This window comes from Entelurus aequoreus, linkage group LG26, assembly GCF_033978785.1.
Source record: "Entelurus aequoreus isolate RoL-2023_Sb linkage group LG26, RoL_Eaeq_v1.1, whole genome shotgun sequence".
Taxonomy (NCBI): Eukaryota; Metazoa; Chordata; class Actinopteri; order Syngnathiformes; family Syngnathidae; genus Entelurus; species Entelurus aequoreus.
In genome coordinates, this window is record NC_084756.1 from 22,760,019 (window position 1) to 22,785,398 (window position 25,380).

Genomic DNA, 25,380 nt, shown 5'->3' on the forward strand with positions numbered 1-25,380 from the left:
ATTGGATTTTAACCTATTTAAAACATGTCATCAAAACTCTAAAATTAATCTTAATCAGGAAAAATTACTAATGATGTTCCATAAATTATTTTTTTAAGTTTTTGTCTTCTTTTTTTCGGTTGAATTTAGAATTTTAAAGATTCGAAATTGAAGATAAACTATGTTTCAAAATTTAATGGTCATTTTTTTTCGTGTTTTCTCCTCTTTTAAACTGTTCAATTAAGTGTGAATATCATTAATTATTAATAATAACATAGAGTTAAAGGTAAATTGAACAAATTGGCTATTTCTGGCAATTTATTTAAGTGTGTATCAAAATGGTAGCCCTTCGCATTAATCAGTACCCAAGAAGTAGCTCTTGCTTTCAAAAAGGTTGATGACCCCTGATCTGGAGGATATTTGGCTTTGCAATGTCTTTTTTTTTTTTGTATGTTCTTAAAACAGCAGAGTGCTCCAATTGTATAGACGATCTTTGACTTGGTTATTGGCATATACAGTACAACCTTAAAACAGCATGGGGCTGCTGTCAAATAAAGGATATTTGACTAGGTTTTTGGTTAGCAGGTTCTTAAAAACAGCATAGGGCTCTTGTCAAATAGAGAAAATCTTTGACTAATGTTATAAAACAAATCCCAATTAGCATGTACAGTATTACGGTATATGTAACAGCTGCAGCGAAAAAAGGGCAGCATAAAATAAAAAGTAGATCCAGCAGAAAATATACATTATAAACAAAAAAGAAGTAATGTATATTTTCTGCTGGATTTTGTCATATTTTCAATTTCTTAAAGAAAATGTGTCTTAATTCTTGTGGATTACTCCCTTCTTCCCCACAACAAGTTTTTGACTTTTTTTTTAAATCAAAATTTATCAAAAGATCAAAATTACAACTTTTTTCTAAACCCCCCCAAAAAAAAAATTATTGAAAAAATGCAACCTAATTCTTATAAAATAAGACCAAAAAAAAAACCCGAACAATGTGACTTTATTCTTGTAAGATTACAACTTTTTTCGTACATTTAAACACTTTTTCTTGTAATATTGAGAAAATATGTCCAAAGTTTTGAGGGTTATTTTTTCGGAAAAAGTTGACCTAATTCTTGCAAAATCACTACTTTTCTGGAAACCCTACAATACATTTACATTTTTATTTTTTTTTTACAAATGAATGTAAATTTATTCTTGTCAATAATTTATTTTTTTTTTCTGAAAAATGTGACTTAATTGCATTAAGTCGCTTTTTAAAAAAAAAAAAAAAAATTTTTAATTTTTTTAAATATGGCTTTATTTTCTGAAAAATGCGACTTAATTCCTGTAAGATTACAGTTTTTTTTGTGTTTTTTTTTTTATATGTTTTTTTTTTCCAGTAGATCCTTAAAAACAGAAGAGTGATCCAATTGTATGGATGATCTTTGACTTGGTTATTGGCATATACAGTACAAACTTAAAACAGCATGGGGCTGCTGTCAAATAAAGGATATTTGACTAGGTTTTTGGCAGCGGGTTCTTAAAAACAGCATAGGGCTCTTGTCAAATAGAGAAAATCTTTGACTAATGTTATACAACAAATCCCAATTAGCATGTACAATATTACAGTATATGTAACAGCTGCAGCGAAAAAATGGCAGCAAAGAATAAAGAGTAGATCCAGCAAAAAATATACATTATAAACAAAAAAAGAGGTAATGTATATTTTCTGCTGGATTTTGTCATATTTTCAATTTCTTTAAGAAAATGTGTCTTAATTCTTGTGGATTACTCCCTTCTTCCCCACAACAAGTTTTTGACTTTTTTTTAATCAAAATTTATCAAAAGATCAAAATTACAACTTTTTTCTAAACCCCCCCAAAAAAAATTCTTGAAAAAATGCAACCTAATTCATATAAACTAAGACAAAATAAATCCCTTACAATGTGACTTTATTCTTGTAAGATTACAACTTTTTTCATACACTTAAACACTTTTTCTTGTAATACTTGAGAAAATATGTCCAAAGTTTTGAGGGTTATTTTTTCGGAAAAAGTTGACCTAATTCTTGCAAAATCACTATTTTTCTGGAAAACCCTACAATACCTTTAAACATTTTTTTTTTTTTACAAATTAATGTAAATGTATTCTTGTCAATAATTTATTTTTATTTTCTGAAAAATGCGACTTAATTCCTGTAAGATTACAGCTTTTTTTTTTTAATGTTTTTTTTCCAGCAGATCCGTAAAAACAGAAGAGTGTTCAAATTGTATATAAGATCTTTGACTTGCTTACTGGCATATACTGTAATACTTGAGAAAATATGTCCAAAGTTTTGAGGGTTATTTTTTCGGAAAAAGTTGACCTAATTCTTGCAAAATCAAAACTTTTCTGGAACACCCTACAATGCATTTACTTTTTTTTTTTTACAAATGAATGTAAATTTATTCTTGTCAATAATTTATTTATTTTTTCTGAAAAATGCGACTTAATTGCTGTAAGATTACAGCTTTTAAAAAAAAAAAAAATTTTTTTTTAAAATGTGGCTTTATTTTCTGAAAAATGCGACTTAATTCCTGTAAGATTACAGTTTTTTTTGTGTTTTTTTTTAATACGTTTTTTTTTCCAGTAGATCCTTAAAAACAGAAGAGTGATCCAATTGTATAGATGATCTTTGACTTGCTTATTGGCATATACAGTACAAACTTAAAACAGCATGGGGCTACTGTCAAATAAAGGATATTTGACTAGGTTTTTGGCAACAGGTTCTTAAAAACAGCATGTGGCTCTAGTCAAATAGAGAAAATATTTCCCAATTTTTTTTTCAGTAGATCCTTAAAAATAGCAGAGTGCTCTAATTGTATAAAATATTTTACTGGCTTATTGGCTTGTACATTCTTAAATGCAGAGCTTCTATCAAATAGAGAATATTTTAGTTTTTTTGCAGAAGGTTCTCAAAAACAGCACAGGGCTCCTGTCATATAGAGAAAGATCTTTGACTAGTTTTTTTGGAGTACGGCCTTAAAAACAGCAGAGCGCTGCTGTCATTGTGACAATCTTTGACTAGTTCTTTCCAGGAGTTCCCCAAAAAATAACCCCAGCAGAATGCTCCTTTCATATAGAGGGGATCTTTGACTAGTGTTTTAGAAGGGCCTTCAAAACAACAGTGTTCCTGTTGTATAAAGGATCTTTGACTGGAAGTTTTAGCAGTAGAGCAGTGATTCTCATACTTTGATACCCGTATGCCAAAAAAAATCACTTAAATAAATATTCAAACACAGTGTTACTGTTCAAACTATGTGTAATGTTACAGTGGCCACAAATATCAAAAATATTTGTGAAATAAAACCTGTACCTTGTTTTTGATGAATAATTAGGCTTACTATGCGACTGTATTCTAACGTTGGTCAATATGGTGGTACTTGGAGAGCCAAGTGAGAGCCAAGTGGTGAAAAAGGTTTAGGAATCACTGCAGAAGATTCTTTATCAAGGATTCTCAAACTGTAGTACGTGTACCACAATTGGTACGCAGCCTCCATCTAGTGGCACGCCAAAGAATCACTCGATTAAAGTAATTTTTTTTATTTTCCTATATTAAAACCCCTTTTTTTTGTTTGCTTTGCTTTGTTTTGTTTAAAAAAAAATTTTTTTATTGAGACAATGATAATTTATGTATTTATTTTTGTTTACTTACTATGGTATATTACGTGTTTATTATTTATTTGTTCACTGTTATGGTCCAGAGAACAAGGAAATAGGATAAAATTGCTATGGTATGAAAAGGGGTAGGATTAAATAAGCTCTGCTTCTTCCTACTCCTTTTCGGACGTGCTGTAATGAAGCAACTGGAAATATGTGATGCATTACATTGTATTGTATGCATGTTCCAAATAAACTGAAAGTAAACTGAACTGACTAGTGTTTTTGCAGTAAATCCCAAAAAACAGCTCTTATGTAGAAGGCTTATGACGAGCATTTTTTGCAGCAGGTAAATAAAAACAGAAACATGATCTTTACCTGCCAGTTGATTAGCCCTGTTATGTTATTGTCCATCATCTTACTTGTAGATCCATTTGTGAAATTCAAATCAATGTATTCAAACAATAAATATAAGATGAAGCATATTTAACATTAGTTTGACACGATTTTTGCGTAAGCCAACATACCTGTCTGTGGTAGCCATTTTTGTGTTATTCATATTTTTGTAGTCCTGCATATATTAAGTTAAATTAATTATTTGTTGTTTTTTTTTATGAATACTTGGGCCTACTTCGCTACTGCACTTTGGTGTTGGTCATTGTGGTGGTGTTTGATGGATACTTGGGCCTACTGCGCTACTGCACTTTGGTGTTGGTCATTATGGGTTTGGTAGCCATTTTTGTGTTATTCATATTTCTCTGGTACTGCATATATTAAGTTAAATCATTTATTTGTTGAATTAGAAAGTCATTTACATTGTGTGTCATTTACAGCAGCTGTGAGGAAAGCACAGGTGAAATTGATTGCACAAATGTCGGGTGGAGAGACTGGCGGTGACAACATTTTTTGACAACACTTGAGCTTAGTTTTTTTTGTAGTTTGCATGAGGTTAAAGTTGTTTTTGTTAACCTTGGAAAGAAAACCTTTCTCTAAAACAGCTTTCCTCCGGCCCACGAGATGAGTTTGCTAAGTATAAAAAATGTGCTGAAATTTTGGAATGAAAGAAACTGCTGTTTCTAAAGGTGTCCACTGGGTGTCGCCAGAGCAATTATGTGTGTCCCCTACCACATGCATGACTTCAGAGGGGGCGGAGCTATGTTAGGATAGAGTATACTGCTGTGATAGTATACAAATTGATAATCTGTGCATTTCGTGTTGTACTTATGACTGGGGACACATTTTCTGGGCGCACATAAATATTCTGAAATAGTATGTATCCCCTTCTTACTGTGATAAATGAAATGAGTCCAAATTCACAAGTTTTGTTGTGGACGATGCTACATATGTACAGAATAAACCAGTGTTTTTCAACCTTATTTTAAGGCAAGGCACATTTTTTTCATAAAAAAATCCCGAGGCACACCACCAGCGGAAAACGTTAAAAAATGAAACTCCACCGGGTCGTCGTGCCTTATTTTGAGTTTGTTTGTGTTTTCCTTTGTGTAGGGCTTTAGTTCTTGTCTTGCGCTGTTATTTTGGTGGCCCTTCCTGTTTTGTTGGTATTTTCCTGTTGCAGTTTCATCATGTCTTCCTTTGAGTGCTATTCCCCGCACCTGCTTTGTGTGAGCAAGCAAGACTATTTAGGTTGTTGCTATCCTTCTTTGTGGGGACATTGTTGATTGTCACGTCATGTACGGATGTACTTTGTGGACGCCGTACGTTTTTGCTGTCGTCCAGCATTTTATTTCTGTTTACTTTGTAGCCAGTTCAGTTTTACTTTTGTTTTGCACAGCCATTGCCTTTTCCTTTCCCTTTTGTTCATTTTTGGTTGAAGCATTACATACCTTTTTACCTGCACACTGCCTCCCGCTGTGGTCTGCATATTGGGATCACAACAAATCATCCTCGTCTCACCCGACACATTTCGACTTTTACAAAGCAATTAACTACCTGCTGCCACCTACTGACATGGAGTATTAGGTGGTTACTACACCGAGTTCTACACAGCACAGACCAGGGCCGGCCCGTGGCATAGGCCGTATAGGCAAATGCTAAGGGCGCCGTCCATCAGGGGGCGCCACGCCAGTGCCACAAATGTTGGAGAAAAAAATAATAATAAAAAGTTGGTACTATTATTTTTTAAATACAAAAAATAATCCCATGTTAATTAAAATGCAAAGTAAAGCCTATTTAATACAAATATTATTTGTTACAACATTACGCCCCCCCCCCCCTCCCCCGTCAACCCGCACGGTGCGCCCCCCCTCCCTTCCCGTATCGTGACTCTTTTTGGATGTCACCACATCAAAAAATCAACACAAGATGTCAAAACGGCCAAAACTGTCAGGTGCCCAGGGAAGAAAAAAGAGAAAAGAAGAGGAGGAGAAATGAGAAAAAGACAGAAGTAGCAAGTTTGTTACAGAATGTGATAGTAACCTGGCTTTTTAGCATTAAGCTAATGTTACATGATTCGGCAATTGCTAATCAATAAATAGCTACTTCTGTTTTAACGTCGGGTTAATATTGTGGAGGGGGCTAAATTGTTCTGGAAAATAATAATGTAACGTTAGGTAATTACAGTACTCCCACCTTACATTCCTCAAGGGACATTTGTATTAGATTGTTTAAGCAGGTGTTTTTTGTTTACATTGTTATTGCCTTCTGGTTAGCTAATGTTTGCCCTGCAGGTAATAGTCACTTTTCCACCCCCTTTATATATTAGGTATAGCTGTAAGCCTAGTTGTTAAAGTGCACATCATTAATGTGAATTAAGCAATATCACATGAGAGGGAATGCTGTTTTTTTTATTTGAGCACTGCTGTGATTCGGTTAAAGATAATCATAACATAACATTCTCATTTAATATGTTAATTTGCTTTCTTTAAGTAAAAAAAAAGGTCAAAGACAAAGCTATTCGGTTTCTTGTGAGTATATACACTTCACTGCCGATGTAGCCAGATTGGTTAGGGCCAGGCCTGGCACAGACACTAAGCAACTGCACATTATTTGCAGATTATAATTATTGATCCTTTATTGTAATATTTTCAGAATGTGTTGGTTCTATTTTTGGCCAAAGTAAGACCAAGAAAACAATCTGAAGTTGGCTTTATTTTTTTTTGTTTTAATGCCATGATTTTCCTCCATGCGGCCCCTGAGCTAAAATGAGTTTGACACCCCTGCTTTAGAACCTGGAAAGTTCGGAAAGGCAAAAATACACCGTCGTTTTATTGTGAAAGGTAACACCGGAAATCAGGCTCCGCAACCCAGAAAACTTGACCGCGTGTCCGTCGTTCCCAGGGTTCCGTGAGAGCCGTTTGCCCCACCCCACCTCTTCTTCAACGCTATCTATCTCAATGTGCAAATCTCCGAGAAAAAAAGGGTATCATTCACCGCCTTCACGCCGCCAAGGAAACATTGCGTGTGTACGGCCGACGCTTCCCCGGCAACAGGCGCGGCCCCCCCCTTCGGCTCGTTCCGAAATACAACAACCGCCGCGTCTACGCTGGATGAGGGCTTGAAAACACGGCGGTGGGTTCCATGTCTGCCGCCTCACATGTAAGCACCATCCACTGGGGACGACGAGGGGAACCGTAGCGGGAGGACCTCCATCCACCAACACCTGGACGTCGAGTTGCGTTCAAGGACACCCAGCCGCCTCAAGAACTGACCAAAAAAAACCCCAAACAACAACAACAAAAACCCACCATCGAGGATATTTTCACGCATATGACGAGGGGGAAAAGCACCGAGGGGAAGGGGCCTTTTTAAGGGGGTCTTAAACTGTCATTTTGTCGGCAAAAAGGAGAGAGTCCATCGACGGTTTTCCAGTGAAGGTGTCATTTTGAGGAAATGTTTATTTCTTCTTCACCGTCAAGCTTGAAGTGGATGTAGCCAACATGGGCTCCGGTGGATATTAAGGATAAGAGGAGGTTTCATCCATGTCCATTTCACATCCCCTGGTAGCAGATGACTTCATTGCGGATTTACAGCCCGACGTCCTTGTTGCCAGTAAATAGCCACATCCACCCATCCGTCATCCATCCATCATCCATCCATCATTCAGCCACGCTGGGCCAGGAGCCTTCCACACCTCCATGTGCATCCCTCACCTTCTGAGCCGGGTCTTCCACTCTTGGGCCCGTCCAAGAATTTAGATCCCCCTTCCCCTTTTTCTTCCTCCTTTTGCCCACCCAAGTGACCGCCTTTGAACCTACCGTCTTGGGAATTTTTCTTGTTTTTTTTTTGGGTCGGGGGGGGAAGATGGGCTGTCTCGGCAACAGCAAGACGGAAGACCAACGGAACGAGGAGAAGGCCCAGAGGGAAGCCAACAAGAAGATCGAGAAGCAGCTGCAAAAAGACAAACAGATTTACCGGGCCACGCACCGGCTACTACTACTAGGTGGGTATGCAGTGGACCGCTTCCTAGCCTCATGGCTACTCGTCCAGGGTCCAGGATCGTGACGTGGGACCGCAGACCTTCACCGAGGTCTTGATCCTTCAGGCCCGCTAATCCGCCGGGAGTACAAACGCAAATTAAGGAGGTTACTTTGGGGGATTAGTAGCCTAGGAGCTGTCCTGCTCGGCCTTAATCTGAAACTGATCCCAGATTTGGACACCTTGCTAACCTAAACATCATTTAGACAATCTTCGACTAGTAGATCCTTAAAAATAGCCGAGCTGTCATTCGGAGGAAATTTAACTCGGGATCGGTCCTTAAAAACACCTAAAAGCTTAAAAATCTTTGACTGTATGTTTGCAGGAGAGCCCTAAAAACAGCTTAGTTTTTACTTGCACTTTGACAGTAGATTCTTAAAAACAGCAAAGTGCTCCAGTCTTGTCGAGAAACTTTAATCAACATTTTTACTGCACTTTTTTTTAAAAACAGAAGAGTGTTTTTGTCATTTAGAAGCAATTTAACTTGGGATCGATCCTTAAAAACACCTAAAAGATATTTGATTGTATGTTTTCAGGAGAGCCCTAAAAACAGCAACGCTCCCGTTAAGTTTTTACTTGCATTTTGACAGTAGATTCTTAAAAACAGCAAACTGCTCCTGTCTTGTCGAGAAACTTTGATCAACTTTTATGTTGTATTTATTTAAAAACAGCAGAATGTTTGTCATCTCCTGGCTATTTACCTTGCTTGGCTTCATGCAATTGTTTTTTTAAAAACAGCAGAGAACTTGTGTTCTATAGAAGATCTTTGACTAGTACTGTATGTTTGCAGTAGATCTCTAAAAACAGCAGCGCATTCATGTCGTATATTGTGGATTTTTTACTTGCATTTTGGCAGTAGTCTCTTAAAAACAGCAAAGTACTCCTGTCTTATAAAGGAACTTTGAGCAACATTTTCGCTGCATGTTTTTAAAAACAGCAGAACTTTGACTAGCACTGTATGTTTGTATGCAGTGGACCGCTTCCTAGCCTCATGGCTACTCGTCCAGGGTCCAGGATCGTGACGTGGGACCGCAGACCTTCACCGAGGTCTTGATCCATCAGGCCCGCTAATCCGCCGGGAGTACAAACGCAAATTAAGGAGGTTACTTTGGGGGATTAGTAGCCTAGGAGCTGTCCTGCTCGGTCTTAATCTGAAACTGATCCCAGATTTGGACACCTTGCTAACTCTAAACATCATTTAGACAATCTTCGACTAGTAGATCCTTAAAAATAGCCGAGCTGTCATTCGGAGGCAATGTAACTCGGGATCGGTCCTTAAAAACACCTAAAATATTAAAAATCTTTGACTGTATTTTTGCAGGAGAGCCCTAAAAACAGCTAAGTTTTTACTTGCACTTCGATAGTAGATTCTTAAAAACAGCAAAGTGCTCCAGTCTTGTAGAGAAACTTTGATCAACATTTTTACTGCACTTTAAAAAAACAAACAGCAGAGCGTTTTTGTCATTTAGAGGCAATTTAACTCGGGATCGGTCCTTAAAAACACCTAAAAGATATTTGATTGTATGTTTTCAGGAGAGCCCTAAAAACAGCAACGCTCCCGTTAAGTTTTTACTTGCATTTTGACAGTAGATTCTTAAAAACAGCAAACTGCTCCTGTCTTGTCGAGAAACTTTGATCAACTTTTATGTTGTATTTATTTAAAAACAGCAGAATGTTTGTCATCTCCGGGCTATTTACCTTGCTTGGCTTCATGCAATTGTTTTTTTAAAAACAGCAGAGAACTTGTGTTCTATAGAAGATCTTTGACTAGTACTGTATGTTTGCAGTAGATCTCTAAAAACAGCAGCGCATTCATGTCGTATATTGTGGATTTTTTACTTGCATTTTGGCAGTAGACTCTTAAAAACAGCAAAGTACTCCTGTCTTATAAAGGAACTTTGAGCAACATTTTCGCTGCATGTTTTTAAAAACAGCAGAACTTTGACTAGCACTGTATGTTTGTATGCAGTGGACCGCTTTCTGGCCTCATGGCTACTCGTCCAGGGTCCAGGATTGTGACGTGGGACCGCGGACCTTCACCGAGGTCTTGATCCTTCAGGCCCGCTAATCCGCCGAGAGTACAAACGCAAATTAAGGAGGTTACTTTGGGGGATTAGTAGCCTAGGAGCTGTCCTGCTCGGTCTTAATCTGAAACTGATCCCAGATTTGGACACCTTGCTAACTCTAAACATCATTTAGGCAATCTTCGACTAGTAGATCCTTAAAAACAGCCGAGCTGTCATTCGGAGGCGATTTAACTCGGGATCGGTCCTTAAAAACACCTAAAATATTAAAAATCTTTGACTGTATTTTTGCAGGAGAGCCCTAAAAACAGCTTAGTTTTTACTTGCACTTCGATAGTAGATTCTTAAAAACAGCAAAGTGCTCCAGTCTTGTAGAGAAACTTTGATCAACATTTTTACTGCACTTTTTTTTAAAAACACAAGAGTGTTTTTGTCATTTAGAAGCAATTTAACTTGGGATCGATCCTTAAAAACACCTAAAAGATATTTGACTGTATGTTTTCAGGAGAGCCCTAAAAACAGCAACGCTCCCGTTAAGTTTTTACTTGCATTTTGACAGTAGATTCTTAAAAACAGCAAACTGCTCCTGTCTTGTCGAGAAACTTTGATCAACTTTTATGTTGTATTTATTTAAAAACAGCAGAATGTTTGTCATCTCCGGGCTATTTACCTTGCTTGGCTTCATGCAATTGTTTTTTTTTAAAAACAGCAGAGAACTTGTGTTCTATAGAAGATCTTTGACTAGTACTGTATGTTTGCAGTAGATCTCTAAAAACAGCAGCGCATTCGTGACGTATATTGTGGATTTTTTACTTGCATTTTGGCAGTAGACTCTTAAAAACAGCAAAGTACTCCTGTCTTATAAAGGAACTTTGAGCAACATTTTCGCTGCATGTTTTTAAAAACAGCAGAACTTTGACTAGCACTGTATGTTTGTATGCAGTGGACCGCTTCCTGGCCTCATGGCTACTCGTCCAGGGTCCAGGATTGTGACGTGGGACCGCGGACCTTCACCGAGGTCTTGATCCTTCAGGCCCGCTAATCCGCCGGGAGTACAAACGCAAATTAAGGAGGTTACTTTGGGGGATTAGTAGCCTAGGAGCTGTCCTGCTCGGCCTTAATCTGAAACTGATCCCAGATTTGGACACCTTGCTAACTCTAAACATCATTTAGGCAATCTTCGACTAGTAGATCCTTAAAAACAGCCGAGCTGTCATTCGGAGGAAATTTAACTCGGGATCGGTCCTTAAAAACACCTAAAATATTAAAAATCTTTGACTGTATTTTTGCAGGAGAGCCCTAAAAACAGCTTAGTTTTTACTTGCACTTCGATAGTAGATTCTTAAAAACAGCAAAGTGCTCCAGTCTTGTAGAGAAACTTTGATCAACATTTTTACTGCACTTTAAAAAAACAAACAGCAGAGCGTTTTTGTCATTTAGAGGCAATTTAACTTGGGATCGGTCCTTAAAAACACCTAAAAGATATTTGACTGTATGTTTTCAGGAGAGCCCTAAAAACAGCAAAGCTCCCGTTAAGTTTTTACTTGCATTTTGACTGTAGATTCTTAAAAACAGCAAACTGCTCCTGTCTTGTCGAGAAACTTTGATCAACTTTTATGTTGTATTTATTTAAAAACAGCAGAATGTTTGTCATCTCCGGGCTATTTACCTTGCTTGGCTTCATGCAATTGTTTTTTAAAAAACAGCAGAGAACTTGTGTTGTATAGAAGATCTTTGACTAGTACTGTATGTTTGCAGTAGATCTCTAAAAACAGCAGCGCATTCATGTCGTATATTGTGGATTTTTTACTTGCATTTTGGCAGTAGACTCTTAAAAACAGCAAAGTACTCCTGTCTTATAAAGGAACTTTGAGCAACATTTTCGCTGCATGTTTTTAAAAACAGCAGAACTTTGACTAGCACTGTATGTTTGTATGCAGTGGACCGCTTCCTAGCCTCATGGCTACTCGTCCAGGGTCCAGGATCGTGACGTGGCACCGCAGACCTTCACCGAGGTCTTGATCCTTCATGCCCGCTAATCCGCCGGGAGTACAAACGCAAATTAAGGAGGTTACTTTGGGGGATTAGTAGCCTAGGAGCTGTCCTGCTCGGTCTTAATCTGAAACTGATCCCAGATTTGGACACCTTGCTAACTCTAAACATCATTTAGGCAATCTTCGACTAGTAGGTCCTTAAAAACAGCCGAGCTGTCATTCGGAGGAAATTTAACTCGGGATCGGTCCTTAAAAACACCTAAAATATTAAAAATCTTTGACTGTATTTTTGCAGGAGAGCCCTAAAAACAGCTTAGTTTTTACTTGCACTTTGACAGTAGATTCTTAAAAACAGTTAAGTGCTCCTGTCTTGTCGAGAAACTTTAATCAATATTTTTACTGCACTTTTTTTTAAAAACAGCAGAGCGTTTTTGTCATTTAGAAGCAATTTAACTTGGGATCGATCCTTTAAAACACCTGAAAGATATTTGACTGTATGTTTTCAGGAGAGCCCTAAAAACAGCAACGCTCCCGTTAAGTTTTTACTTGCATTTTGACAGTAGATTCTTAAAAACAGCAAACTGCTCCTGTCTTGTCGAGAAACTTTGATCAACTTTTATGTTGTATTTATTTAAAAACAGCAGAATGTTTGTCATCTCCGGGCTATTTACCTTGCTTGGCTTCATGTAATTGTTTTTTAAAAACAGCAGAGAACTTGTGTTCTATAGAAGATCTTCGACTAGTACTGTATGTTTGCAGTAGATCTCTAAAAACAGCATCGCATTCATGTCGTATATTGTGGATTTTTTACTTGCATTTTGGCAGTAGACTCTTAAAAACAGCAAAGTACTCCTGTCTTATAAAGGAACTTTGAGAAACATTTTCACTGCATGTTTTTAAAAACAGCAGAACTTTGACTAGCACTGTATGTTTGTATGCAGTGGACCGCTTCCTAGCCTCATGGCTACTCGTCCAGGGTCCAGGATCGTGACGTGGGACCGCAGACCTTCACCGAGGTCTTGATCCATCAGGCCCGCTAATCCGCCGGGAGTACAAACGCAAATTAAGGAGGTTACTTTGGGGGATTAGTAGCCTAGGAGCTGTCCTGCTCGGTCTTAATCTGAAACTGATCCCAGATTTGGACACCTTGCTAACTCTAAACATCATTTAGACAATCTTCGACTAGTAGATCCTTAAAAACAGCCGAGCTGTCATTCGGAGGAAATTTAACTCGGGATCGGTCCTTAAAAACACCTAAAAGCTTAAAAATCTTTGACTGTATTTTTGCAGGAGAGCCCTAAAAACAGCAACGTTTTTACTTGCACTTCGATAGTAGATTCTTAAAAACAGCAAAGTACTCCTGTCTTGTAGAGAAACTTTGATCAACATTTTTACTGCACTTTAAAAAAACAAACAGCAGAGCGTTTTTGTCATTTAGAGGCAATTTAACTCGGGATCGGTCCTTAAAAACACCTAAAAGATATTTGACTGTATGTTTTCAGGAGAGCCCTAAAAACAGCAACGCTCCCGTTAAGTTTTTACTTGCATTTTGACAGTAGATTCTTAAAAACAGCAAACTGCTCCTGTCTTCTCGAGAAACTTTGATCAACTTTTATGTTGTATTTATTTAAAAACAGCAGAATGTTTGTCATCTCCGGGCTATTTACCTTGCTTGGCTTCATGTAATTGTTTTTTAAAAACAGCAGAGAACTTGTGTTCTATAGAAGATCTTCGACTAGTACTGTATGTTTGCAGTAGATCTCTAAAAACAGCAGCGCATTCATGTCGTATATTGTGGATTTTTTATTTGCATTTTGGCAGTAGACTCTTAAAAACAGCAAAGTACTCCTGTCTTATAAAGGAACTTTGAGCAACATTTTCGCTGCATGTTTTTAAAAACAGCAGAACTTTGACTAGCACTGTATGTTTGTATGCAGTGGACCGCTTCCTAGCCTCATGGCTACTCGTCCAGGGTCCAGGATCGTGACGTGGGACCGCGGACCTTCACAGAGGTCTTGATCCTTCAGGCCCGCTAATCCGCCGGGAGTACAAACGCAAATTAAGGAGGTTACTTTGGGGGATTAGTAGCCTAGGAGCTGTCCTGCTCGGTCTTAATCTGAAACTGATCCCAGATTTGGACACCTTGCTAACTCTAAACATCATTTAGGCAATCTTCGACTAGTAGATCCTTAAAAACAGCCGAGCTGTCATTCGGAGGCAATTTAACTCGGGATCTGTCCTTAAAAACACCTAAAATATTAAAAATCTTTGACTGTATTTTTGCAGGAGAGCCCTAAAAACAGCTTAGTTTTTACTTGCACTTCGATAGTAGATTCTTAAAAACAGCAAAGTGCTCCAGTCTTGTAGAGAAACTTTGATCAACATTTTTACTGCACTTTAAAAAAACAAACAGCAGAGCGTTTTTGTCATTTAGAGGCAATTTAACTCGGGATCGGTCCTTAAAAACACCTAAAATATATTTGATTGTATGTTTTCAGGAGAGCCCTAAAAACAGCAACGCTCCCGTTAAGTTTTTACTTGCATTTTGACAGTAGATTCTTAAAAACAGCAAACTGCTCCTGTCTTGTCGAGAAACTTTGATCAACTTTTATGTTGTATTTATTTAAAAACAGCAGAATGTTTGTCATCTCCGGGCTATTTACCTTGCTTGGCTTCATGCAATTGTTTTTTTAAAAACAGCAGAGAACTTGTGTTCTATAGAATTATCTTTGACTAGTACTGTATGTTTGCAGTAGATCTCTAAAAACAGCAGCGCATTCATGTCGTATATTGTGGATTTTTTACTTGCATTTTGGCAGTAGACTCTTAAAAACAGCAAAGTACTCCTGTCTTATAAAGGAACTTTGAGCAACATTTTCGCTGCATGTTTTTAAAAACAGCAGAACTTTGACTAGCACTGTATGTTTGTATGCAGTGGACCGCTTCCTAGCCTCATGGCTACTCGTCCAGGGTCCAGGATCGTGACGTGGGACCGCGGACCTTCACCGAGGTCTTGATCCTTCATGCCTGCTAATCCGCCGAGAGTACAAACGCAAATTAAGGAGGTTACTTTGGGGGATTAGTAGCCTAGGAGCTGTCCTGCTCGGTCTTAATCTGAAACTGATCCCAGATTTGGACACCTTGCTAACTCTAAACATCATTTAGGCAATCTTCGACTAGTAGATCCTTAAAAACAGCCGAGCTGTCATTCGGAGGCAATTTAACTCGGGATCTGTCCTTAAAAACACCTAAAATATTAAAAATCTTTGACTGTATTTTTGCAGGAGAGCCCTAAAAACAGCAACGCTCCCGTTAAGTTTTTACTTGCATTTTGACAGTAGATTCTTAAAAACAGCAAACTGCTCCTGTCTTGTCGAGAAACTTTGATCAACTTTTATGTTGTATTTATTTAAAAACAGCAGAATGTTTGTCATCTCCTGGCTATTTACCTTGCTTGGCTTCATGCAATTGTTTTTTTTTAAAACAGCAGAGAACTTGTGTTCTATAGAAGATCTTTGACTAGTACTGTATGTTTGCAGTAGATCTCTAAAAACAGCAGCGCATTCGTGTCGTATATTGTGGATTTTTTACTTGCATTTTGGCAGTAGACTCTTAAAAACAGCAAAGTACTCCTGTCTTATAAAGGAACTTTGAGCAACATTTTCGCTGCATGTTTTTAAAAACAGCAGAACTTTGACTAGCACTGTATGTTTGTATGCAGTGGACCGCTTCCTAGCCTCATGGCTACTCGTCCAGGGTCCAGGATCGTGACGTGGTACCGCAGACCTTCACAGAGGTCTTGATCCTTCAGGCCCGCTAATCCGCCGAGAGTACAAACGCAAATTAAGGAGGTTACTTTGGGGGATTAGTAGCCTAGGAGCTGTCCTGCTCGGTCTTAATCTGAAACTGATCCCAGATTTGGACACCTTGCTAACCTAAACATCATTTAGACAATCTTCGACTAGTAGATCCTTAAAAACAGCCGAGCTGTCATTCGGAGGAAATTTAACTCGGGATCGGTCCTTAAAAACACCTAAAAGCTTAAAAATCTTTGACTGTATGTTTGCAGGAGAGCCCTAAAAACAGCTTAGTTTTTACTTGCACTTTGACAGTAGATTCTTAAAAACAGTTAAGTGCTCCTGTCTTGTCGAGAAACTTTAATCAATATTTTTACTGCACTTTTTTTTAAAAACAGAAGAGCGTTTTTGTCATTTAGAAGCAATTTAACTTGGGATCGATCCTTTAAAACACCTGAAAGATATTTGATTGTATGTTTTCAGGGGAGCCCTAAAAACAGCAACGCTCCCGTTAAGTTTTTACTTGCATTTTGACAGTAGATTCTTAAAAACAGCAAACTGCTCCTGTCTTGTCGAGAAACTTTGATCAACTTTTATGTTGTATTTATTTAAAAACAGCAGAATGTTTGTCATCTCCGGGCTATTTACCTTGCTTGGCTTCATGTAATTGTTTTTTAAAAACAGCAGAGAACTTGTGTTCTATAGAAGATCTTCGACTAGTACTGTATGTTTGCAGTAGATCTCTAAAAACAGCAGCGCATTCGTGTCGTATATTGTGGATTTTTTACTTGCATTTTGGCAGTAGACTCTTAAAAACAGCAAAGTACTCCTGTCTTATAAAGGAACTTTGAGCAACATTTTCGCTGCATGTTTTTAAAAACAGCAGAACTTTGACTAGCACTGTATGTTTGTATGCAGTGGACCGCTTCCTAGCCTCATGGCTACTCGTCCAGGGTCCAGGATCGTGACGTGGGACCGCGGACCTTCACCGAGGTCTTGATCCTTCAGGCCCGCTAATCCGCCGGGAGTACAAACGCAAATTAAGGAGGTTACTTTGGGGGATTAGTAGCCTAGGAGCTGTCCTGCTCGGCCTTAATCTGAAACTGATCCCAGATTTGGACACCTTGCTAACCTAAACATCATTTAGACAATCTTCGACTAGTAGATCCTTAAAAACAGCCGAGCTGTCATTCGGAGGCAATTTAACTCGGGATCGGTCCTTAAAAACACCTAAAGGATTAAAAATCTTTGACTGTATGTTTGCAGGAGAGCCCTAAAAACATCTTAGTTTTTACTTGCACTTTGATAGTAGATTCTTAAAAACAGCAAAGTGCTCCTGTCTTGTAGAGAAACTTTGATCAACAGTTTTACTGCACTTTTTTTAAAAAACAGCAGAGCGTTTTTGTCATTTAGAAGCAATTTAACTTGGGATCGGTCCTTAAAAACACCTAAAAGATATTTGACTGTATGTTTTCAGGAGAGCCCTAAAAACAGCAAGGCTCCCGTTGACTTTTTACTTGCATTTTGACAGTAATTCTTAAAAACAGCAAAGTGCTCCTGTCTTGTAGAGAAACTTTGATCAACTTTTATGTTGTATGTTTTTAATAACAGCAGAGCGCCTAAAATATATTTAACTGTATGTTATCAGGAGAGCCCTAAAAACAGCAACACTTTCGTTGAGTTTTTACTTGCATTTTGACAGTAGATTCTTAAAAACAGCAAACAGAAAAGTGCTTCTGTCTTGTAGAGAGCGTTTTTGTTATTTAGAGGCAATTTAACTCCGGATCGGTCGTTAAAAACACCTAAAGGATAAACTATCTTTGACTTTATGTTTGCAGGAGAGCCCTAAAAACAGCAAAGTTTTTCCTTTTTTTTTACAAAGTGCTCCTGTCTTGTAGAGAAACTTTGATCAACTTTTATGTTGTATGTTTTTAAAAACTAGCAGAATGTTTTTCATCTGTACGATATTTACCTTGGCTTCATGCAATTGTTTTAAAAAACAGCAGAGTGTTCTATAGAAGATCTTCGACTAGTACTGTATGTTTGCAGTAGATCTCTAAAAACAGCAGCGCATTCATGTCGTATATTGTGGATTTTTTTACTTGCATTTTGGCAGTAGACTCTTAAAAACAGCAAAGTACTCCTGTCTTATAAAGGAACTTTGAGCAACATTTTCGCTGCATGTTTTTAAAAACAGCGGGAACTTTGACTAGGACTGTATGTTTGTATGCAGTGGACCGCTTCCTAGCCTCATGGCTACTCGTCCAGGGTCCAGGATCGTGACGTGGGACCGCAGACCTTCACCGAGGTCTTGATCCTTCAGGCCCGCTAATCCGCCGGGAGTACAAACGCAAATTAAGGAGGTTACTTTGGGGGATTAGTAGCCTAGGAGCTGTCCTGCTCGGTCTTAATCTGAAACTGATCCCAGATTTGGACACCTTGCTAACCTAAACATCATTTAGACAATCTTCGACTAGTAGATCCTTAAAAACAGCCGAGCTGTTATTCGGAGGAAATTTAACTCGGGATCGGTCCTTAAAAACACCTAAAATATTAAAAATCTTTGACTGTATTTTTGCAGGAGAGCCCTAAAAACAGCTTAGTCTTTACTTGCACTTCGATAGTAGATTCTTAAAAACAGCAAAGTGCTCCAGTCTTGTAGAGAAACTTTGATCAACATTTTTACTGCACTTTTTTTTAAAAACAGAAGAGTGTTTTTGTCATTTAGAAGCAATTTAACTTGGGATCGATCCTTAAAAACACCTAAAAGATATTTGATTGTATGTTTTCAGGAGAGCCCTAAAAACAGCAACGCTCCCGTTAAGTTTTTACTTGCATTTTGACAGTAGATTCTTAAAAACAGCAAACTGCTCCTGTCTTGTAGAGAAACTTTGATCAACTTTTATGTTGTATTTATTTAAAAACAGCAAAGTACTCCTGTCTTATAAAGGAACTTTGAGCAACATTTTCGCTGCATGTTTTTAAAAACAGCAGAACTTTGACTAGCACTGTATGTTTGTATGCAGTGGACCGCTTCCTAGCCTCATGGCTACTCGTCCAGGGTCCAGGATCGTGACGTGGGACCGCGGACCTTCACCGAGGTCTTGATCCTTCAGGCCCGCTAATCCGCCGGGAGTACAAACGCAAATTAAGGAGGTTACTTTGGGGGATTAGTAGCCTAGGAGCTGTCCTGCTCGGTCTTAATCTGAAACTGATCACAGATTTGGACACCTTGCTAACTCTAAACATCATTTAGACAATCTTCGACTAGTAGATCCTTAAAAACAGCCGAGCTGTCATTCGGAGGAAATTTAACTCGGGATCGGTCCTTAAAAACACCTAAAATATTAAAAATCTTTGACTGTATTTTTGCAGGAGAGCCCTAAAAACAGCTTAGTTTTTACTTGCACTTTGACAGTAGATTCTTAAAAACAGCAAAGTGCTCCAGTCTTGTAAAGAAACTTTGATCAACATTTTTACTGCACTTTTTAAAAAAAACAGCAGATCGATTTTGTCATTTAGAGGCAATTTAACTCGGGATCGGTCCTTAAGAACACCTAAAAGATATTTGGCTGTATGTTTTCAGGAGAGCCCTAAAAACAGCAACGCTCCCGTTAAGTTTTTACTTGCATTTTGACAATAGATTCTTAAAAACAGCAAACTGCTCCTGTCTTGTCGAGAAACTTTGATCAACTTTTATGTTGTATTTATTTAAAAACAGCAGAATGTTTGTCATCTCCGGGCTATTTACCTTGCTTGGCTTCATGTAATTGTTTTTTAAAAACAGCAGAGAACTTGTGTTCTATAGAAGATCTTTGACTAGTACTGTATGTTTGCAGTAGATCTCTAAAAACAGCAGCGCATTCATGTCGTATATTGTGGATTTTTTACTTGCATTTTGGCAGTAGACTCTTAAAAACAGCAAAGTACTCCTGTCTTATAAAGGAACTTTGAGCAATATTTTCGCTGCATGTTTTTAAAAACAGCAGAACTTTGACTAGCACTGTATGTTTGTATGCAGTGGACCGCTTCCTAGCCTCATGGCTACTCGTCCAGGATCCAGGATCGTGACGTGGGACCGCAGACCTTCACCGAGGTCTTGATCCATCAGGCCCGCTAATCCGCCGAGAGTACAAACGCAAATTAAGGAGGTTACTTTGGGGGATTAGTAGCCTAGGAGCTGTCCTGCTCGGTCTTAATCTGAAACTGATCCCAGATTTGGACACCTTGCTAACTCTAAACATCATTTAGACAATCTTCGACTAGTAGATCCTTAAAAATAGCCGAGCTGTCATTCGGAGGCAATGTAACTCGGGATCGGTCCTTAAAAACACCTAAAATATTAAAAATCTTTGACTGTATTTTTGCAGGAGAGCCCTAAAAACAGCTTAGTTTTTACTTGCACTTCGATAGTAGATTCTTAAAAACAGTAAAGTGCTCCTGTCTTGTCGAGAAACTTTAATCAACATTTTTACTGCACTTTTTTTTTAAAACAGAAGAGCGTTTTTGTCATTTAGAAGCAATTTAACTCGGGATCGATCCTTTAAAACACCTGAAAGATATTTGATTGTATGTTTTCAGGAGAGCCCTAAAAACAGCAACGCTCCCGTTAAGTTTTTACTTGCATTTTGACAGTAGATTCTTAAAAACAGCAAACTGCTCCTGTCTTGTCGAGAAACTTTGATCAACTTTTATGTTGTATTTATTTAAAAACAGCAGAATGTTTGTCATCTCCGGGCTATTTACCTTGCTTGGCTTCATGCAATTGTTTTTTTTTAAAACAGCAGAGAACTTGTGTTCTATAGAAGATCTTTGACTAGTACTGTATGTTTGCAGTAGATCTCTAAAAACAGCAGCGCATTCATGTCGGATATTGTGGATTTTTTACTTGCATTTTGGCAGTAGACTCTTAAAAACAGCAAAGTACTCCTGTCTTATAAAGGAACTTTGAGAAACATTTTCGCTGCATGTTTTTAAAAACAGCAGAACTTTGACTAGCACTGTATGTTTGTATGCAGTGGACCGCTTCCTAGCCTCATGGCTACTCGTCCAGGGTCCAGGATCGTGACGTGGGACCGCAGACCTTCACCGAGGTCTTGATCCTTCAGGCCCGCTAATCCGCCGAGAGTACAAACGCAAATTAAGGAGGTTACTTTGGGGGATTAGTAGCCTAGGAGCTGTCCTGCTCGGCCTTAATCTGAAACTGATCCCAGATTTGGACACCTTGCTAACCTAAACATCATTTAGACAATCTTCGACTAGTAGATCCTTAAAAATAGCCGAGCTGTCATTCGGAGGAAATTTAACTCGGGATCGGTCCTTAAAAACACATAAAAGCTTAAAAATCTTTGACTGTATGTTTGCAGGAGAGCCCTAAAAACAGCTTAGTTTTTACTTGCACTTTGATAGTAGATTCTTAAAAACAGCAAAGTGCTCCTGTCTTGTAGAGAAACTTTGATCAACATTTTTACTGCACTTTTTTTTTAAAAACAGCAGAGCGTTTTTGTCATTTAGAAGCAATTTAACTCGGGATCGGTCCTTAAAAACACCTAAAAGATATTTGACTGTATGTTTTCAGGAAAGCCCTAAAAACAGCAACGCTCCCGTTAAGTTTTTACTTGCATTTTGACAGTAGATTCTTAAAAACAGCAAACTGCTCCTGTCTTGTCGAGAAACTTTGATCAACTTTTATGTTGTATTTATTTAAAAACAGCAGAATGTTTGTCATCTCCTGGCTATTTACCTTGCTTGGCTTCATGCAATTGTTTTTTTAAAAACAGCAGAGAACTTGTGTTCTATAGAAGATCTTTGACTAGTACTGTATGTTTGCAGTAGATCTCTAAAAACAGCAGCGCATTCATGTCGTATATTGTGGATTTTTTACTTGCATTTTGGCAGTAGACTCTTAAAAACAGCAAAGTACTCCTGTCTTATAAAGGAACTTTGAGCAACATTTTCGCTGCATGTTTTTAAAAACAGCAGAACTTTGACTAGCACTGTATGTTTGTATGCAGTGGACCGCTTCCTAGCCTCATGGCTACTCGTCCAGGGTCCAGGATTGTGACGTGGGACCGCGGACCTTCACCGAGGTCTTGATCCTTCAGGCCCGCTAATCCGCCGAGAGTACAAACGCAAATTAAGGAGGTTACTTTGGGGGATTAGTAGCCTAGGAGCTGTCCTGCTCGGTCTTAATCTGAAACTGATCCCAGATTTGGACACCTTGCTAACTCTAAACATCATTTAGGCAATCTTCGACTAGTAGATCCTTAAAAACAGCCGAGCTGTCATTCGGAAGCAATTTAACTCGGGATCGGTCCTTAAAAACACCTAAAGGATTAAAAATCTTTGACTGTATGTTTGCAGGAGAGCCCTAAAAACAGCTTAGTTTTTACTTGCACTTCGATAGTAGATTCTTAAAAACAGCAAAGTGCTCCAGTCTTGTAGAGAAACTTTGATCAACATTTTTACTGCACTTTTTTTTAAAAACAGCAGAGCGTTTTTGTCATTTAGAAGCAATTTAACTTGGGATCGGTCCTTAAAAACACCTAAAAGATATTTGACTGTATGTTTTCAGGAGAGCCCTAAAAACAGCAAGGCTCCCGTTGACTTTTTACTTGCATTTGACAGTAATTCTTAAAAACAGCAAAGTGCTCCTGTCTTGTCGAGAAACTTTGATCAACTTTTATGTTGTATGTTTTTAATAACAGCAGAGCGCCTAAAATATATTTAACTGTATGTTATCAGGAGAGCCCTAAAAACAGCAACACTTTCGTTGAGTTGTTACTTGCATTTTGACAGTAGATTCTTAAAAACAGCAAACAGCAAAGTGCTTCTGTCTTGTAGAGAGCGTTTTTGTTATTTAGAGGCAATTTAACTCCGGATCGGTCGTTAAAAACACCTAAAGGATAAACTATCTTTGACTTTGTTTGCAGGAGAGCCCTAAAAACAGCAAAGTTTTTCCTTTTTTTTTTACAAAGTGCTCCTGTCTTGTAGAGAAACTTTAAACAACTTTTATGTTGTATGTTTTTAAAAACTAGCAGAATGTTTTTCATCTCTACGATATTTACCTTGGCTTCATGCAATTGTTTTAAAAAACAGCAGAGTGTTCTATAGAAGATCTTCGACTAGTACTGTATGTTTGCAGTAGATCTCTAAAAACAGCAGCGCATTCATGTCGTATATTGTTGAGTTTTTACTTGCATTTTGACAGTAGACTCTTAAAAACGGCAAAGTACTCCTGTCTTATAAAGGAACTTTAAACAAAATTTTCACTGCATGTTTTTTTAAAAACAGCAGAGCTTTGATGGTACTGTATGTTTGCAGTAGAGCTCTAAAAACAGCTGCGTGCTGCTGCCATATACTGTAGAGTTTTACTTGCATTTTGACAGTACATCCTTAAAAACAGCAAAGTGCTCCTGTCTTAAAGAGAAACTTTGATCAACATTTTTACTGCACTTTTTTTTTTTAAACAGTTTTTGTCATTTCGAGGTAATTTAACTCAGGCTCATGCAGTCGGTCCTTAAAAACAGCATTATTATTTGATCAACATTTTTGCTGCGTGTTTTTAAAAACAGCGCAGCGTTTTTGGCATCTCAAAGCTTTGTAACAGCTGGTCCGTAAAAACAGCAGAGCACTTGTGTTATGAGGAGCTTTGACTAGTACTGTAAAGGTCAAAAACACTTTTTAGTATCCTTAAAAACAGCAAAGTGCTCCTGTCTTATAGAGAGAAACTTTGATCAACATTTTTGTTGTGTTTAAAAGAAAAGAAAAGAAAAGCAGAGCACTCCTGTATTGTAGATAGATCTTTGACTTGCGTTTTGACAGTAGATCCTTAAAAACAGCAGAGTGCTCCTGTTTTGTGAGGCACTTGGACAGCTTTGATTGCCATTGTTGCTGCCGAACAGCAGAGCGCTTCTGTCATATGGAGGATCTTTAACTAACGTTTAGGCAGTCCGTCCTTGAAAACAGCAGAGCACTCCTGGCTTGTAGAGGATCTTTGACTGTTTATGCTGCCAGGCCTTGAAAATAGCACAACGTTTCTGTTAAACAGAGGATCTTTGACTAGTATTTTTGTAGGAGAGTCCTCCTGTAATATACAAGCTTTTACTCCTATTGTTTGTCTTTTATCACCCAAAACCGCAGAATGTTTCTGTCATGTCGAGGATCTTTGACAAAAAATGTTGTAGTAAGTACCAAAAAATTAGAAAGTTTTCCTGCATTTAGAAATTCTTTGACTAGGTTATTTTTAGTAGATTCTAAAATCAGCGCTTTTGTCATATAGAGCAGTGTTTCTTAACCATTGTTGGGGCGCCAAAAAATATCTATTTCTCAGCTGTCATTCGTATGGGCCGCACCATTAGTCAGTTGCAATACACTTTTCCACCACTTGTGGCAGTAATGACAATATCAAACAAAAACACCGCAGCTGAAATCATAGAGAAGTTTCTTAAGCGTAACAATTACGACTAAAGTGGTGAAGCTGTATTTTCATTTGCACTTTAATTTTATTGACAGATTAGTTAAGAAACATATTCATTATTAATTTAGTTTATATATTTCAGCACAATGTAAAGAAGAATTGTCAGTTATTTATGAGCCCCTACTTATGCAGTACAGCAGTGTTTTTCAACCACTAGTGTGCCGTGAGATACAGTCTTGTGTGCCGTGGGAAATTATCTAATTTCACTTATTTGGGTTAAAAATATTTTTTGCAAACCAGTAATTATAGTCTGCAAATTATGTGTTGTTGTTGAGTCTCGGTGCTGTCTAGAGCTCGGCAGAGTAACTGTGTAATACTCTTCCATATCAGTAGGTGGCAGCCGGTAGACAATTGCTTTGTAGATGTCAGAAACAGCGGGAGGCAGCATGCAGGTAAAAAGGTGTCTAATGCTTAAACCAAAAATAAACAAAAGGTGAGTGCCCCTAAGAAAAGGCATTGAAGCTTAGGGAAGGCGATGCAGAACGAAACTAAAACTGAACTGGCTACAAAGTAAACAAAAACAGAATGCTGGACGACAGCAAAGACTTACAGCGTGTGGAGCAAAGACGACGTCCACAAAGTACATTCGAATATGACATGACAATCAACAATGTCCACACAGAGAAGGATAAAAACAACTGAAATATTGTTGATTGCTAAAACAAAGTACCGTATTTTTCGGGTAATAAGTCGCTCCGGAGTATAAATCGCACCGGCCGAAAATGCATAATAAAGAAGGAAAAAAAAAACATATATAAGTCGCACTAGAGTATAACTCGCATTTTTTGGGGAAATTTATTTGATAAAATCTAACACCAAGAATAGACATATGAAAGGCAATTTGAATAAAATAAAGAATAGTGAACAACAGGCGGAATAAGTGTACGTTATATGACGCATAAATAACAAACTGAGAACGTGCCTGGTATGTTAAAGTAACATATTATGGTAAGAGTCATTCAAATAACTATAACATATAGAACATGCTATACGTTTACCAAACAATCTGTCTGTAACTCCTAATCGCTAAATCCCATGAAATCTTC

At 38.0% G+C, this 25,380-nt stretch overlaps 1 protein-coding gene across 1 annotated transcript in view; it reads left to right on the top strand.

Annotated features, from left to right (window-relative positions):
* The first annotated feature begins 6,873 nt into the window (after window positions 1–6,873).
* The window catches only part of LOC133643557 (guanine nucleotide-binding protein G(s) subunit alpha-like), a 108,593-nt gene continuing 90,086 nt past the window's right edge, over window positions 6,874–25,380 (top strand). Inside the window, exon 1 of the mRNA XM_062038199.1 lies at window positions 6,874–8,005. Within this exon, the coding sequence (XP_061894183.1) occupies window positions 7,867–8,005 (139 nt within the window). The 5' untranslated portion in view covers window positions 6,874–7,866. The remainder of the gene's footprint in view (window positions 8,006–25,380) is intronic.